Source organism: Salvelinus fontinalis, chromosome 12 (genome assembly GCF_029448725.1).
Source record: "Salvelinus fontinalis isolate EN_2023a chromosome 12, ASM2944872v1, whole genome shotgun sequence".
Taxonomy (NCBI): Eukaryota; Metazoa; Chordata; class Actinopteri; order Salmoniformes; family Salmonidae; genus Salvelinus; species Salvelinus fontinalis.
The window spans coordinates 30,529,898-30,547,837 of record NC_074676.1 but is presented as its reverse complement, the minus strand read 5'-3'; the positions used below and the strand labels follow the sequence as shown (position 1 = coordinate 30,547,837).

Sequence of the window (17,940 nt, the reverse complement as noted above, 5' to 3'; positions counted from 1 at the left end):
CGCCTGACCAGTGCGGGGAGGTGGAATGACCCGCACCGGCCTATGTAGGCGAACCGGGGACACCATGCGTAAGGCTGGTGCCATGTACGCCGGCCCGAGGAGACGCACTGGTGACCAGATGCGTTGGGCCGGCTTCATGACATACGGCTCAACGCTCAGTCTAGCCCGGCCGATACGTGGAGCTGAAATGTACCGCACCGGGCTATGCACGCGTACAGGAGACACCGTGCGCTCTACTGCGTAACACGGTGTCTGCCCGTACTCCCGCTCTCCACGGTAAGTACAGGGAGTAGGCGCAGGTTTCCTACCTGACTTCGCCACACTCCCTTTAAGGCCCCCCCCAAGAAATTTTTGGGTTGTACTCACGGGTCTCCAGCCTTGTCTCCGTGCTGCCTCCTCATATCGCCTCCTCTCGGCTTTCGCTGCCTCCAGCTCTTCACGAGGGAGGCGATATTCTCCAGGTTGATCCCAAGGTCCATCTCTTTCCAATTCGTCCTCCCAACTCCAGAGATCCTGTGTAGGTAGGTCCTGTTGCCGCCTTCCATGCCGCTTGGTCCTATGGTGGGTAATTCTGTCACGATCGTGTGGCGGATTAACGGACCAAAATGCAGCAGTTGGAAAATAAGCCATCTTCTTTTATTTTAACACGAAGATGAACACGACACAAAAACACTTTAACAAAACAACAAAACAACAAAACGACCGTGAAGCTACAAACGTTGTGCACAAACATACAGGCTACTAACGTTCTTACATAGACAATTACCCACAACCAATGAGAGCCTATGGCTACCCTAAATAAGGCTCCCAATCAGAGACAACCGAAATCAGCTGTCTCTAATTGGGAACTCATTCAGGTAACCATAGACTCTCCTAGATAACTAACCAACATAGACAACGCTAGACATATACACTCAACACAAAACCATCTACTACACCCCATAACCCCTTTACCAAATAAACACCCAAAACCAACAAAACATAAACATTACCCATGTCACACCCTGACCTAACTAAAATAATAAAGAAAACAAAGAATAATAAGGCCAGGGCGTGACAAGAGGAATTTATATAGCTAGAGAAAATAAAACACTCTAATAGTATTTTTGTTTCAGCTGTAAGCTAATAATAACCTGCCTTGTTATTTTTTAATGTGTGGTATTTAGCTTTATTGTACTTTGTACTAATAACCATATCTGTATGTAAGAAACATTTGTGTAATTAACATGTATTGGAACCACCATGTGTGATCATATTATACAGCTAGTTTCTAGAGCTAGTTATCCATTGAGGTTATTTAGTAAATCATATACCATATATTCAAATGTCATGTGTTTCTGGATGTGTGTGTGTGTACTCTGTATGTATGCTTGTGTTTCTCTGCACTCTTCCATTTATCATCTTTGACATTTGGCTGTACTCCCCCCTATCTTCCCATCATCTGAGAAGAACACATTTTCCCCATCAGAAATCCCGTTGTGACTTTTTGCGTTTGAGGGGTGCTGATACTTCCTTTCACAACCGGGGAAGATGCATAGATGTGAGTCCATCTTCTCTGGGCTGCATTCCCTCTCCCCCTCCTCTCTCTTAACATGGATGTTATCAGAGCAGTGAGAGCTACAGTGATGCCCTGCCTCTTGAAAATACCCCCTTTCTTTGCTGCTTCCAGCCATGCAGTGGGTTGTATTTAACAAGCTAACCCCATGCTATCTCCTCTACATCTCCTCTACATGCTCCACAGAGTTATCACACTCACACTTACAGGATCTCAGTTGATTTTGATTTTATTTTAAGCCATGTGACAGAATTGATAGATAACATTTCAACTGCCATCTGCCCCTCTGCTCCCATTATTTTACTCTCTCTTTCCATTTCTCCCTCTCTCTCTTACCTTCTTTTTTTGCCCTTTCAATTTCTTTTTTGTTGATCTCTAAATCTGAAATTGTTGTTAGTCAGATATATACTGACATGATCCTAGGATCAAGTTACAGTTGGATTTAGGGGTGTGAATACCAGTGTTACTGTATATCCTGGTTATATGCAGCACCTCTATTTCCAGGGTTTTCTTCAGTTGTGTAGCTAGCAGTAGTTGCCTCTGTGTCCACTGCTTTATGTCCTTTTAGGATGCATAATTAAGTCATAACAATTACAAGAGAGCCATAAATTAGTGTTGTGGTTTAACACTCGGGGCTCCTGAGTGGCGCAGCGGTCTAAGGCACTGCATCTCAGTGCTAGAGGCGTCACTACAGACCCTGGTTCGATTCCAGGCTGTGATTGGGAGGTTTGGGATATGGCCTGGGTAGGCCATCATTGTAAATGAGAATTTGTTCTTAACTGACTTGCCTAGTTAAATAAAGGTTAAAAAAGAAGATATATAATAGACATCTCAGAAATACAGAGTTATGACTTCTACATATGGAGTGGGTTATAGAGTAGGGGGATTACTCAGCAATGGTACGAAAAACAGTAGGCTATGGTACTATGGTGGTTTTTAAGCAAGTACATTGAGTATGCTACATTTAAAATGGTGTTAACTACACAAACACTGTAGATACAAGCCAGAACCATTTGGATATCCAAGTATAGATAGATCACAGTGATCCAATGGCTTGGGTAAAGTTTTTAGTGGGTTTAAACCTGTCTAGGATCAGCGTGCCGCTAGCGGCACACCCCCCCCCCCCCCCCACTGAAAAACCAGTGCCGCGAAATTCAAAAAAATTTTTTTTTTTAAATATTTAACTTTCACACATTAAAGTCCAATACAGCTAATGAAAGACACAGATCTTGTGAATCCAGTCAACATGTCCGATTTTTAAAATGTTTTACAGGGAAGACACAATATGTAAAGATGTACATCTATTACCTAAAAACACATTAGCATAATCCACCATGTTTTATTTGTCCACCAACACCAGTAGCCATCACCAATTCGGCTAAACTAAGATATTTATAGCCCCTAACCAACAAAAAAACTCATCAGATGACAGTCTGATAACATATTTATGGTATGGGATAGGTTTTGTTAGAAAAAAGTGCATATTTCAGGTAGATGGCATAGGTTACAATTGCACCCACCGTCACAAATGGAATAGAAAAACTACTTAGAGCAACGTGTTTACCTACTTACTAATCATCAAACATTTCGTAAAAATACACAGCATACACGAATCGAAAGACACAGATCCTGTGAATACAGACAATATTTCAGATTTTCTAAGTGTCTTACAGCGAAAACACAATAAATCGTTATATTAGCATAGCACATAGCACATAGCAGCCCAGCATTGATTCTAGCCAAAGTGAGCGATAACGTCAACATCGCCAAAAATATATTAATTTTTTCACTAACCTTCTCAGAATTCTTCAGATGACACTCCTGTAACATCATATTACACAATCCATATAGAGTTTGATCGAAAATGTTTATATTTAGCCACCAAAATCATGGTTAGACAATGTGAAATGTAGCTCAGCTGGTCAGAAAATGTCCTTGCGCCACTTAGACAGTGATCTACTCTTATACATAAATACTCATAAACGTGACTAAAAAATATAGGGTGGACAGGGATTGATAGACAATTTAATTCTTAATACAATTGCGGAATTACATTTTTTAATTTATCCTTACTTTTCAATACAGTTTGCGCCAAGCGAAGCTACGTCAAAAAACATGGCGTCCTAAGCCACTAAAATGTTTCGACAGAAACACGATTTATCATAATAAAAATGTCCTACTTTGAGCTGTTCTTCCATCAGTATCTTGGGCAAAGGATCCTTTCTTGGGAGTAATCGTCTTTTGGTGGAAAGCTGTCCTCTTGCCATGTGGAAATGCCAACTGCGTTCGGGATGAACTGAAAAGCGTGCCCAGCTATTCACATCGTTTCAAAAATAAATGTCCCAAAATCGCACTAAACGGATATAAATTGCTATAAAACGCTTTAAATTAACTACCTTATGATGTTTTTAACTCCTATAACGAGTGAAAAGATGACCGGAGAAATATAACAGGCTAAACTAACGCTTGGAACAGGAGCGGGTCGGTGTCCTCCACGCGCGTTACGCACCAAGAAAAGACTTGCTAGCTACAGGGTTTTTTAATTTATAGGGCCTGTGAACGCGCAATCGACCCCATTGGAATCGTCATCACGTAAAGGCATCCAGGGGAAGACGTAAGAAGTGTCCGTATAGTCATAGCAATAACAGTGCCCTTTTAACTGACTTCAGAACAGTGGCCAACATTTCTGAAATCTGACTCCATGTCAGGGAAATTGCTGTAGAATGGGCTCTGTTCCACTTAGAGACAAAATTTCAACTCCTATAGAAACTATAGACTGTTTTCTATCCAATAATAATAATAATATGCATATTGTACGATCAAGGATTTTGTGGGAAGCCGTTTCAAAAATTACCCAATTAGCATAAATAGTCTCAACAGCGCCCCCATCCTCAACAGGATAAGCAGCTAGGCCATGAGTCGAGGCCTCTAATCATCTCCTATCAGGGCTGTATCAGTCTAGTCTAAACCCTATCCCCCACCACGTTCACTGGGGGTCACTTTCTCTCTAGCTTCACAGCAGCCACTGCACTTTTACTTGTTTTGGTGATCCAGATCTGGGCTGTGTTGTCTGTTTTCTCTGGGTCGGGGATATGTTTAGTCTCTTGCGCTAGCAGAAACATCTGTGGAAGTGTTTGTCTATCGGAGCAGTGGCGATGGTTGTAGGGCCCTCTGGTTGGAGAGTTAAGCCGAGGCCTCAGGGTCAACGCTCGGATAAGACGGTCGACCGAAGGCCGCAGCACTTCAGACAAAGAGAGAGGAGGAGAGACAGACTCAGGAGGAGAAGTAGGTGCCTGGATCTCCTGCTGGTTTCTGTCAGCGCTCTGAGAGCCTTGGTGTTGGAAGAGAAAAGGGGGGAGGGGTTGAGGCTTCTCTCCTCTCTTTTCCTCTCTGCATACCATCATAATCACTCCTCCTCCCATCTTCATTCAGGCTTAAGATCAAGGAGGAGAGCAGTGAAGGGATTGTAATCATCCTCCTTTTATTAAATCTCTCACATGTTCCTTCCCACATGCTTAGGGGATGATTCTAACTTGACTCTAGGGTTGGGCCATATTTGGGGAGACTTCTTCTACGATATGCTACTCCAAATATCACAATATCTGATAGAATAATTTTGCACCATTAATGACTAAATCATTCCAGACTGTGCAATTTGTGTTTATTTCAAATATAATAGTGGCATTCTCAACCCTACTTGACTCACTCTGATGTATTCCATTGTTTGCACCTCCTAATCAAATCAAATTAAATTGTATTTGTCATATGCGCTGAATGCAACAGGTGTAAACCTCACCAGGAAATGCTTCCTTACAAGCCCTTAATCAACAATTCAGTTCAAGAAATAGAGTTAATAAAATATTTACTAAATAAAAAAAATAAAAAAAAATCTAATCAATTAAAGTTCCATGCTTGTAGTGGTGTTGCACTGTAAATGGATAGCACAGAGAAAGACTGGCACCAAGCTAAAGGTTAGGATATGAACCACTCAGACCTGTGTAGATTCACTTAAGCATGTGCGTAAAAGGCCATTTTAGGATCCAAGTTAGGAATTTGGCCCTAAGATCGTACATCCCTTTGTGAATAAATTCCCTTGACAACCACTTGACACAAAATTCTATGAAAATGTGTGTGAAAATTCTCATCAGTGCTCAAGGACACTTCCTATATACCATGTGAGCGTCTGATAAAGAATATGCAACAATGTCATGATAGTTATCCTTCCAGACTAGTGTAAGATTGTTGTAATGTGGTTTCGATTTTGGAAAATAACAGTCAAACTTGAGATCCACTGACCTTGTGTGTGTGAGCGAGAGGATAGGGACCCCTATACAACCCCCTAGTGATGCCAATAATAATGCCCATTCTGATTCTAATAGACACGTCTCTTTTCAATGGGGTCAGCAAGCTGTTATCTTGGCTTTAACATACAGACCCTCAGCTGGACGCTATAGACCCCAGAATCACTACCTACCTCACTAACGAGTTGTATCATTTTCTCAAACATTGTGTATGTTGGAAGCTCACATTAGATTTATGTCCATAATGTCTATATATCCCATCACATACAGTGGGGAGAACAAGTATTTGATACACTGCCGATTTTGCAGGTTTTCCTACTTACAAAGCATGTAGAGGTCTGTAATTTTTATCATAGGTACACTTCAACTGTGAGAGACGGAATCTAAAACAAAAATCCTGAAAATTACATTGTATGATTTTTAAGTAATTAATTAGCATTTTATTGCATGACATAAGTATTTGATCACCACCAACCAGTAAGAATTCCGGCTCTCACAGACCTGTTAGTTTTTCTTTAAGAAGTCCTCCTGTTCTCCACTCATTACCTGTATTAACCGCACCTGTTTGAACTCGTTACCTGTATAAAGACACCTGTCCACACACTCAATCAAACAGACTCCAACCTCTCCACAATGGCCAAGACCAGAGAGATGTGTAAGGACATCAGGGATACAATTGTAGACCTGCACAAGGCTGGGATGGGCTTCAGGACAATAGGCAAGCAGCTTGGTGAGAAGGCAACAACTGTTGACGCAATTATTAGAAAATGGAAGAAGTTCAAGATGACGGTCAATCACCCTATGTCTGGGGCTCCATGCAAGATCTCACCTCGTGGGGCATCAATGATCATGAGGAAGGTGAGGGATCAGCCCAGAACTACATGGCAGGACCTGGTCAATGACCTGAAGAGAGCTGGAACCACAGTCTCAAAGAAAACCATTAGTAACACACTACGCCGTCATGGATTAAAATCCTGCAGCGCACGCAAGGTCCCCCTGCTCAAGCCAGCGCATGTCCAGGCCCGTCTGAAGTTTGCCAATGACCATCTGGATGATCCAGAGGAGGAATGGGAGAAGGTCATGTGGTCTGATGAGACAAAAATAGAGCTTTTTGGTCTAAACTCCACTCACCGTGTTTGGAGGAAGAAGAAGGATGAGTACAACCCCAAGAACACCATCCCAACCATGAAGCATGGAGGTGGAAACATCCTTCTTTGGGGATGCTTTTCTGCAAAGGGGACAGGACGACTGCACCTTATTGAGGGGAGGATGGATGGGGTCATGTATCGCAAGATCTTGGCCAACAACCTCCTTCCCTCAGTAAGAGCATTGAAGATGGGTCGTGGCTGGGTCTTCCAGCATGACAACAACCCGAAACACACAGCCAGGGCAACTAAGGAGTGGCTCCGTAAGAAGCATCTCAAGGTCCTGGAGTGGTCTAGCCAGTCTCCAGACCTGAACCCAATAGAAAATCTTTGGAGGGAGCTGAAAGTCCGTATTGCCCAGCGACAGCCCCGAAACCTGAAGGATCTGGAGAAGGTCTGTATAGAGGAGTGGGCCAAAATCTCTGCTGCAGTGTGTGCAAACCTGGTCAAGAACTACAGGAAACGTATGATCTCTGTAATTGCAAACAAAGGTTTCTGTACCAAATATTAAGTTCTGCTTTTCTGATGTATCAAATACTTATGTCATGCAATAAAATGCAAATGAATTACTTAAAAATCATACAATGTGATTTTCTGGATTTTTGTTTTTGATTCCGTCTCTCACAGTTGAAGTGTACCTATGATAAAAATGACAGACCTCTACATGCTTTGTAAGTAGGAAAACCTGCAAAATCGGCAGTGTATCAAATACTTGTTCTCCCCACTGTATATATTGGACACACCTACTCATTCAAGGGTTTTTCTTTATTTTGACTGTTTTCTACATTGTAGAATAGTGAAGACATCAAAACTATGAAATAACACATATGGAGTCATGTAGTAATTCCATATGTGTTCAACAAATCTAAATATATTTTATATTTGAGATTCTTCAAAGTAGCCACCCTATGCCTTCGCAGTTTCTCAACAAGCTTCACCTGGAATGCTTTTCCAACAGTCTTGAAGGAGTTCCCACATATGCTAAGCACTTGTTGGCTGCTTTTCCTACAGTCTGCGGTCCAACTCATCCCAAACCATCTCAATTGGGTTGAGGTCAGGTGATTGTGGAGGCCAGGTCATCTGATGCAGCACGTCATCACTCTCCTTCTTGGTCAAATAGCCCTTACACAGCCTGGAGGTGTGTTGGGTCATTGTCCTGTTGAAAAACAAATGATAGTCCCACTAAGCACAAACTAGATGGGATGGCGTATCACTGCAGAATGCTGTGGTAGCCATGCTGGTTAAGTGTGCCTTGAATTCTAAATATATCACAGACAGTGTCACACGCAAAGCACCCCCACACCATCACACCTCCTCCTCAATGCTTCACGGTTGTAACCAAACATGCGGAGATCATCCGTTCACCTACTCTGCGTCTCACAAAGACACGGTGGTTGGAACCAAAAATCTCAAAGGACAGATTTCCACTAGTCTAATGTCCATTGCTTGTGTTTATTGGCCCAAGCAAGTGTCATCTTCTTATTGGTGTCCTTTAGTAGTGCTTTCTTTGCAGCAATTCGACCATGAAGGCCTGATTCACGCAGTTTTGTCTGAACAGTTGATGTTGAGACGTGTCTGTTACTTGAACTCTGTGAAGCATTTATTTGCGCTGCAATTTCTAAGGCTGATAACTCTAATGAACTTATCCTCTGCAGCAGAGACAGCTCTGGGTCTTCCTTTCCTGTGGTGGTCCTCATGAGAGTCAGTTTCATCATAGTTCTTGATGGTTTTTGCGACTGCACTTGAAGAAACTTTCAAAGTTCTTGAAATGTTCCGCATTGACTGACCTTCATGTCTTAAAGTAATGATGGACTGTAATTTCTCTTTGCTTATTTGAGCTGTTCTTGCCATAATATGGATTTATTAAATAGGGATATCTTTCGTATACCACCACTACCTTGTCACAACACAACTGATTGGCTCAAGCGCAGTAAGAAGGAAATAAATTCCACAAATGAACTTTTAACAAGGGACACCTGTTAATTGAAATGCATTACAGGTGACTACCTCATGAAGCTGGTTGAAGAATCTCAAATATATTTTGATTTGTTTATCACTTTTTTGGTTACTACATGATTCCATATGTGTTATTTCTTCACTATTATTCTACAATGTAGAAAATAGTAAAAAATAAAGCAAAACCCTTGAATGAGTAGGTGTTCTAAAACTTTTGACTGGTACTGTGTATATATGTTTTTTATGTACTCTGGACTCCAACATTGCTTGTCCTAGTATTTCTATAATTTCTATATTTCTTAATTCCATTCCTTTACTTTTTTAGATTTGTGTGTATTGTTGTGTATTGTTAAATACTACTGCACTGTTGGAGCTTGGAACACATTTCGCTATACCCGCAATAACATCTGCTAAACATGTGTATGTGACCAATAAAATTGTAGTTGATCTGATTTGCATACAGAGAATGTTATTGCAAAAGGTCCCACTATCCAGTTTCTGTACACACACACTCAAATGTGAAAAATTTGAATTGGAGGGATGTGTGTGTGAGTTCGTCAGGGGGGAAGAGATGGATAGGGAGCAATGCAATATGTAGTTGATTCAACCCCCCCTCCCCATGGACCTTGGGACGGTTGGAAAGTTAAGATTTGTTGCTATTTTTTTATCAGGGTGCCTATCGCCTGGCTCTTCTCTTCCTGCCTGGCTTCAATAGTCCAGGGTCTCGGCTCTAGCCGCCTGGCAACTCAACTCCCCCTGGTTCTCCCCTCATGTGCTCTGCTCCGGCTGTACTCTCCGCCCGGGAGCAAATACAACCATGAAGAGGAGATAGACTGGCACACAGTTGCAGCTGCCTTTTTTCCTAGTTAGGTGAAATTATTGTCAATGTTGTTGGTGGTGGTTGTGTTTATGTCTTCGTGTGTATTGTGTTGTGTGTGTGTGTGTGTGTGTGTGTGTGTGTGTGTGTGTGTCTATGTATTATTGGGAGAGATAGGTATCCAAAATAGCCCTCCCACATACAGACCAAATGACAAAAAACCTTCTCTTAAAATGCAATTATATTTTAAACACAAGAAAATAGGCGCACATACTGTACGTTGAGGATGTCTCCTTTTGACAACACACACATTCTGACACAATGCACTTCTGATAATGAGTGAACAATAGGCTCAGACCTATAGGCTCCTATGTATATAACCTCTATGGGATAGTATCACACACACTCACTCACTCACTCACTCACTCACTCACTCACTCACTCACTCACTCACTCACTCACTCACTCACTCACTCTTTCACACACTTTCATACACTGCTGCTACTCTGTTTATTATCTATCCTGATTGCCCAGTCACTTTTACCCCTACCTGCATGTACATATTACCTTAATTACCTCATACCCCTGCACATTGACTTGGTACCTGTATTCCTTGTATATAGCCTCGTTATTGTTATTTGATTGTGTTACTATTTCCTTTTTAATTTGCAAATTTTTGATGACTTTTTAAATCTACATTGTTGGGAAAGGGCTCGTATGTAAGCATTTCACGGTAAAGTCTACACCTGTTGTATTCGGCGCATGTGACAAATTGTAACGGCTGTCATCCTCTTCTTCCTCTGAAGAGGTGTAGCAAGGATCGGACCAATACACAGCGTGGTAGGTGTCCATGTTTTAATAGGGAAAACTGAACATGAACACAAATACAAAAACATGAACAAACCGAAACAGTCCCTTGTGGCACAAACACTGACACAGGAAACAATCACCCACAAAATACCCAAAGAACATGGCTGCCTAAATATGGTTCCCAATCAGAGACAACGATAAACACCTGCCTCTAATTGAGAACCAATCTAGGAAACCATAGACTTACATAAACACCTAGAATGAACACAACCCCATAAATCTACAAAAAAAACCTAGACAGTACAAACACCCTAGACGAGACAAAAACACACAAACCACCCTCGTCACACCCTGACCTAACCAAAATAATAAAGAGAACAAAGATAACTAAGGCCAGGGCGTGACACAAATACATTTAATTTGATTTGATCACGGTCTTGATAATAATGACCTTCTTTTACCAGGAGAGTGTTTGATGAGGTGCCAAGTAGGAACCGTTGTGATGTGTGTCTAGGGAGGGAAGGGACATTATTCAACATATCCTAGAGAGGGAGCATATGCTGCACTGGTAATATAAAAGCCTCATTATGATAATACAATGTCATTTCTAATCCACATTTTAAACCTGTTGAACATTACTGTTAGATGTTGCTGTTTTGATGACTGTTAATGTTTCAACAGTTATTGTTATTACAAATAGATGAACAAGGACAGTCAAAGAAATGAAAACCCTTGAGATGTCACCAGGTCCTTGCTAGGTCACACAGCTATATGTTGCTATGCTCTTGAATATGTTACATACCAGGAACCTGTTGAATTGAAGCCGTGTGAAGTTGATTGACAAATGCAAATCCTCTGATAATGATCTGTATTCTACACCCAAACATAGGTGATCAAATCTTGTGTAATTTCCTTGCCATCACAGGATATTTTGTCATTGTGCCTTGGTGCACACAATGCCAGTTTGATGCCATTGATGTGGGGGAATATATCTCAAGGTATAAGGGGTAGTTGGTATAATGAGTGTCTTAAACAACTTGCTTCCCCACCTGCTGCCCATAAAGTGTCACATAATCTCGACTCTTGTATCTTGCCGAAAATTCTGTGTTAGTGTGTAGTGTAGCTCGATGAAAAAGTAAGAATGCCATTGTGAATGTAATGCTGTATAGTGTGTATCAGTGTCTGTGTTAGGTTCGTAGACAGTTTGACTCTATCAGGGCTAAAAACACCATGTTCCAACATGGAAAACAAGAGGAAGATGTCTTTTTGTCCAGCAGAAATATCCTCTTGAGAGGTGGGGTTATCTGACAGATTGGTGTGAAGAGGTTTGTTGATCTCCCCTTGCAAGGGTAGTTTTTCTCTCATGGGGCTATGAAGGATACACCTGCACTGGACCATCCATCACTATGGCGATGCTGGGCAGTGGGTAACTATGGTGCTATCGCTATCTACCATCACACCTGCCCTCTCATGGACCACAGAGCAATATCCAGGCATGGGGGAGCTGATCCCCCCCCTCCTCCATGTTATTGACTACTTCCCATTTTCCTTTCCTCTTCCTCTTCTCTTTCTGTGGGTTCATTCTTCCCATCGTGTCCCACCCTGTCGTCTCCCCTGGACCATTATCAGGGAGACAGCTCCTGCTCATTAAGGAGTTAATTTTCTCTGTCCTATCTCTGATTTGTATAGTGAACCTAAAGCACTGTGAATTCTTTAAATTTCTTCTGTGTTATCAAAAGGGGAATGGGGGATATTTAATCGTTTAAGTAGTCTTCCTGGGGACTCTTTATTTTTTTCTCTTCCCAGCAATGTAAAGAAATCCTGCTGAAGCCGCCCAGCTCAGTAATTCAGTTTTTAAAGCATGAAAAAAAAACCAGACTTGATGAAATTCCACTATCAGCTCCGAACCAATATGCAAAATATCTAGCTGGAAATCAAATAGCTATTATGTTTTCATTTCCACGTCGGCGTATTTGCTTAATGAAGAGGAGACAGATCAGACCAGCAGAGAGAGTCTGCAGGAGCCGATAACCGAGAACGGCTCCCAGCTATCCGCACAGAGTGACGCTCCCAGTCACAGTGTTTTTTTCAGAGCGAGAGGGAAGGGTGGGAGGGGCGGGGGGTAGAGGTAGAGAGGGAGGAAGAGAGAGAGAGGAAGAAAGAGGGAGAGCAAGACTATAAAAGGGAGATGGCAGGGTGAAAAGGGGATAAATAGGGGATGATTATAGAACAGAGAGGGATGTAGTAAAGGGAAAAGAGAGTGAGGGATAGAGAGAAAGTGGGAGAGAGATTTAGTTTAGGGAGGTGTAAAGGAAAATGGCGCAGTATGTGTGAAAGCTTCTGTACCTCATTGCTCTGTCCGGGGATTTGACTGTTTGATGTTTGACGTCCTGCTGTCACGTCCAAATTCGGGATCAGGCAGGCCCTGTTTGAAGTGCTCCAATGCCCTGTGCATATAAATATCATTGCCACACATTATCATCATATTATAATCACACTCATTATCATAAATATTGTAATCACTCATTCATATGATTTCACTGATGGTGTTGAGACATTTTATGCAGATATATTTTTCTATTTAGTTGCAGGCTATAACTGTCATATCTGTCTGCATATTTTATGACTGTCTGGCTGTTTTTAGTCTGGTTGTATTTAACAGTTGTGTGACAGACAGTTCTGCTCACAGATATGCTACTGATTTATAAAGTGAGGGAATAAAATGAGGCTCGTCACAACATGAGCTCTCTGAGATACATTGGTATTGAACATGTTAAGACTCCTAGGGGGGTGGGACATTGATCATTTATTATTAAAAACAGAGTTGTATTTGATTCACAGTTTGTCCACTATGCCACCAAAATGTCTTAACCAAGAGTTTGACATCAGACCAATTCTTACATAAATATATTGTGTTGATATGTCTTGCAATCCAGGTCTGGTCATATTGTATATCAGTACACTTTTTATATATTTTCTATAATGGCTATGTGCCCTAATCATGGATACCAGAATATCAGAGGTACACAAGTTGTTTTGAATTAGGTCATGTGTAATTGTATCTACGACACCACTCGTCCTGCGCGATATTCTAACAGTTTTCAATGTAATGTTATCTTACTGTTGTCTAGGTTACAACTCGGCCCGATTTGCATATTTAATCCTTGATACCTACATGTACCTCTGATGATTGAATATGCCTTAAAGTGCTTTTGTATAGCCATGTTTTGTATTGTATTCGCACACACTATGCCCACTAGCATTTTCTGTGTGCGGGCCTTTCTGTTTTTTTCATATTTACTTTATTAGTCTAGCACCTACGTTTTTAAGGATGTGCATATGACCACAAACTCTTCTATGACATGAGATTCAGCCACTAAAATGTGGATGACTTATTCTCCGTTCCACAACCCCAACATTCTACATAAAACGTGTGTTTATGGTAAGAAAGGTAGGTAGTGTACCAACCATACTTATTTCCCATTTATGCCCATGTACAAGCATTGTAGAGTGTGTGACTGCCCACTGGGCTGTGGATTCTCTCTAGCCTCTATGTGGGCCTGGGTCTTCACTGATGGCTGGTGAGGGAGCCAGGGAGTGGTATGATCATTCTGAACCCAGTTAGAGTGGTGTGCCGGCCCCCATCCATTGCTCTAACTCTCTACACCTGTCTGTCTGCAGCCAGACCACAGTGAGTCCCTGCCACTCATCTGCTGGCAGGGCAGTGAGAGTCCTCAGGCTTATCGGCTATGTCAGGGACTGTGGTGACATCAGTCACGTGGCACCTCTGGCACCCGTCACTTCACTGCAGCCTGGTCTGTCATCTGTCGGTCAGTAGAGTACTTAACCATCATTGCAGGAGATTTGGAGATCTGTAGAGGGATCAATAACGTCACCAGGATTTCAAATGTGTTGAAAAATTGATATGTTTTGCTAGATTAATCAATGAAGTCATCATTGCCTCGGATCAAAGAACATTTTTTGTTGTTGTTGCTAGGCATCAAATTAGAGGAATCAATCTGATCGCATGGACTGAATTCTTTGCACAGTATAACAAAAGCTGAATTCTGATCATTGAAATGGCTTTGAACCCTCTAGGGGTTCAAGCTTGGAAGACATTATAGAACAGAAGTTTAAATAATATTTGGTTTGTTATTCCCTTTAATCGGATCAATAAGAGGCCCCTCTTCAGCATGTGACTCAGTCAGGTAGCCCAGTTCCCTCCTCAAGAGTACATACCAAAGGGGCCTCTCTTACTCTAAATATCCTCCTTTAAGGTTTTCTTCTTTCTTACAAATCTCTGATTGTCTGATACAAGTAGCGCTTCTCTTCTAGTTTTACTGTTTTGTAAGATGGTTATTAATGTAAGAGCTGGCGAGGGGTGGCGGCTGTTTAATCAGGCTTGTTGAGCATGCAGGTTTGATGTGTTGTCTCTGTGTTTAATCACCGCTGCTGAGCACACTGGTTTGATGTGGACGGCGAGTTAATAAAGCAGTATCTCCTCTGCCTTCATCAGCTCAACACTTTGTTCTGTGCTGCCTTAGAGTGGCAGATAGAGTTAGAGGCTGCTCCGAGTTCTTTCCCCTTCTCTCTCTCTTTTTCACTCATGTCCTTAAGATTACCAACTTCTGTGTCCCAGATGCATGCAGGTTAGTATTTGTGTGTGTCTCTGTGAGAAAGAACACATATGAATGGCTTGAGACTTATTTCAGAATCTGGCTTATGGCATCAGTGCAGGTCATACTACCTGTCTCTCACATGCAGGTATTCAGTGGTTCAATACTTTCTGGATTGATATTCCAGACACTTGCTCCTCAAATCATACTAAGCTACAACTCTGTATTGTGTACATTCCTGGGTTGTTTTTCAGTTAGGTAATGTACCTAATTAGATTGGTTAACAAAGTAATTTATTTTCTCCATTCTTTGATTTGTTCAGTCAAATTCTGATATCCATTTATTTAATGAGTTTTAAAGTTATAATTAGTGGTTATAACTTTGAACAGTGCAAATAAAGTTGGATGGTACAATGCTTATCAAGTAGCCTGTACTATCCTTTCCTCCAAGTATCCTGAAGAGGGAAAAATATAATATTTCTTAGTAGATAAAAGAGGCAAAAGTTAAAACTTTTTCCACACCATTTGATGTCTGAAAGCAGTGATGCGGCGATTGATTCATTAAACCAGAACAGTAATGAGGAAAGAAATCATAATTCAAACTTACATTTTAAACACGAAATATAATTGGAATTTTATACAGAGAAGTCTCTTTGTACAATTATGATTAAAGGAAAATTAATTGTATGAAAATGTCCTCACAGATACTGAAAATTATATCAACCAAAGCTCGAGCCACATAATTCAAAAAATATTGTGTTCGGGATCGATCTTTTTTCTTTCCCCTGTTTTTTTTGTTAAGGTTCAAATCTAACTGTGTTAATTTGATCTGAAATGACAGTGAACCATTACAGTGAAATTAGCCTAAAGATGTTTCATTTACAAAGACAGAAACACTTTTGTCAGGCAGCAATTGTTTCTAAGCATTATCTCCGCCTCGTTTTAATTGCTTGGAAGTGAAATTAACAGAATTAGAAAAATTGCTTTTTCCTTTTTCTACAAGACTCTTTATTCACGGGTATTGTTGTGTGCTTTGTATAGATTATAGGGCTCTTTGTTCTATGAGTGTAAATATATACGCCCCCGGTCACGGCTTTAGCTTGGAACAATCCCACTTCGCTCATCACAACCTCATGGAAATTAATTTACAAACTATGGGGTAAAATCCCATTTTAATATGCAGCATTAATTTGACTAAAATGTACTTGTTTAAAATGATGCGTTGTGCCCCAATACTTAATTGTAATGCCTTGTGTATGCATTTGTTTTGTTTTTTTCTCCCATGGTAATCAGTAGAATGTTAACCATTTACACTGACTTGACAGTTCCTAATCCTCTTTATGGAATAGGTCCGCGGATTAATTTATAATCTGTCTCTCAGTGTTCTCATGGGAATAGGCTGTGAAGTTATGTCTACAGAGAGTTGTGTCATCCAATGTGATTTGAAATACTGGTGGGCTTTTTTAAATTTTTATATATATATTAGAGGGGTCTCATGTAGAACCTTTTCTGTATGTGTCTCAAACAGTGAAAGCACTGAGGAGAGAGCTGCACCCATTAGAATGTCTTTCTATGTATTCTCCCGACCCATACCAATAGAATGAGACAATGAAGAGCAGCAAAGTGATGAAGGGGACAGGGTCTGAGGTTTTGTGTTTTCATCCTTTCTTTTATTTAATCTGAATGACAATTAATATAATGCATATTAATTAATTTAAATTATTTTAAAACATAATATTCAAAATCTCTATTATCATGCGTTAATTTAGGCTATCCTCACCGGTCTAAAATAGTCCAGCAGTGTAATCGCGAGTAGTCAGCAGGGATTATAGAAATGCAATATCAGGTGTGATGTGAGTTAATCATTTTATGACAGTATTAAAACCCCTTTAACGTACCAAATTTAAAATATATTATCAGTGTTGTGTTCAGGGAATGGCAACATTTTTTCCACACATTCAGTCTATTGCGCAGAATTTGATATTCTTCATTTTTCTGGGGCCACACCTAATTCTATGAGACCAATTTTACAAGGGACATGAAATGTAAAATGAAATAACTTAAGAGCTTTCTGTTCAGTAATCTCTACTGGATAGTGACAGCACAATATTCTATTGTAATTTTATTCAATTCAAATTGTTAAATCTATCGTCATGAATTTCGGGCTCCCGAGTGGCACAGCGGTCTAAGGCACTGCATCTCAGTGCAAGAGGTGTCACTACAGTCCCTGGTTTGAATTCAGGCTGTATCATATCCGGCCGGGATTGGGAGTCCCATAGGGCGGCGAACAATTGGCCCAGCATTGGCTGGGGTAGGCCATCATTGTAAATAAGAATTTGTTCTTAACTGACTAGCCTAGTTAAATAAAGGTCTAATATATATTTTTTTAAATTAATTAGTGTATGGATTTCTTCACCTGATGTTATTGTGCTGTGGGTTAGTGGTTGATGCCTTCACATAAATGAGTAAACATTTTCAATTCAATTAAATGCTCCCTCTTGTTTCTTCTGGAAGGTTCTATTGGGGACCTGGAAGGTGACGAGGACAACACACCTGATGACGTCAGCCTATCGGGCGATGACGGTGGAGCCTCGGACCCAGAGGACTCAGCTGAATGTGACAGCTCCAGTCCACCACCATATACCCACCTGTACATTGAAGGTGAGCTCTCCCACCTCTGTTCACCCCCCTGTACATTGAAGGTGAGCTCTCCCACCTCTGTTCACCCCCCTGTACATTGA

The 17,940-nt window shown here is 41.0% G+C and overlaps 1 protein-coding gene across 2 annotated transcripts in view; it reads left to right on the top strand.

The window, feature by feature from the left end:
- Nucleotides 1–17,940, top strand: part of zfpm1 (zinc finger protein, FOG family member 1) — a 115,136-nt gene that overhangs the window by 37,136 nt on the left and 60,060 nt on the right. For both annotated transcript variants that reach the window (XM_055940338.1, XM_055940337.1), the window contains exon 2: nucleotides 17,714–17,860. In XM_055940338.1, the coding sequence (XP_055796313.1) occupies nucleotides 17,714–17,860 (147 nt within the window). The remainder of the gene's footprint in view (nucleotides 1–17,713; nucleotides 17,861–17,940) is intronic.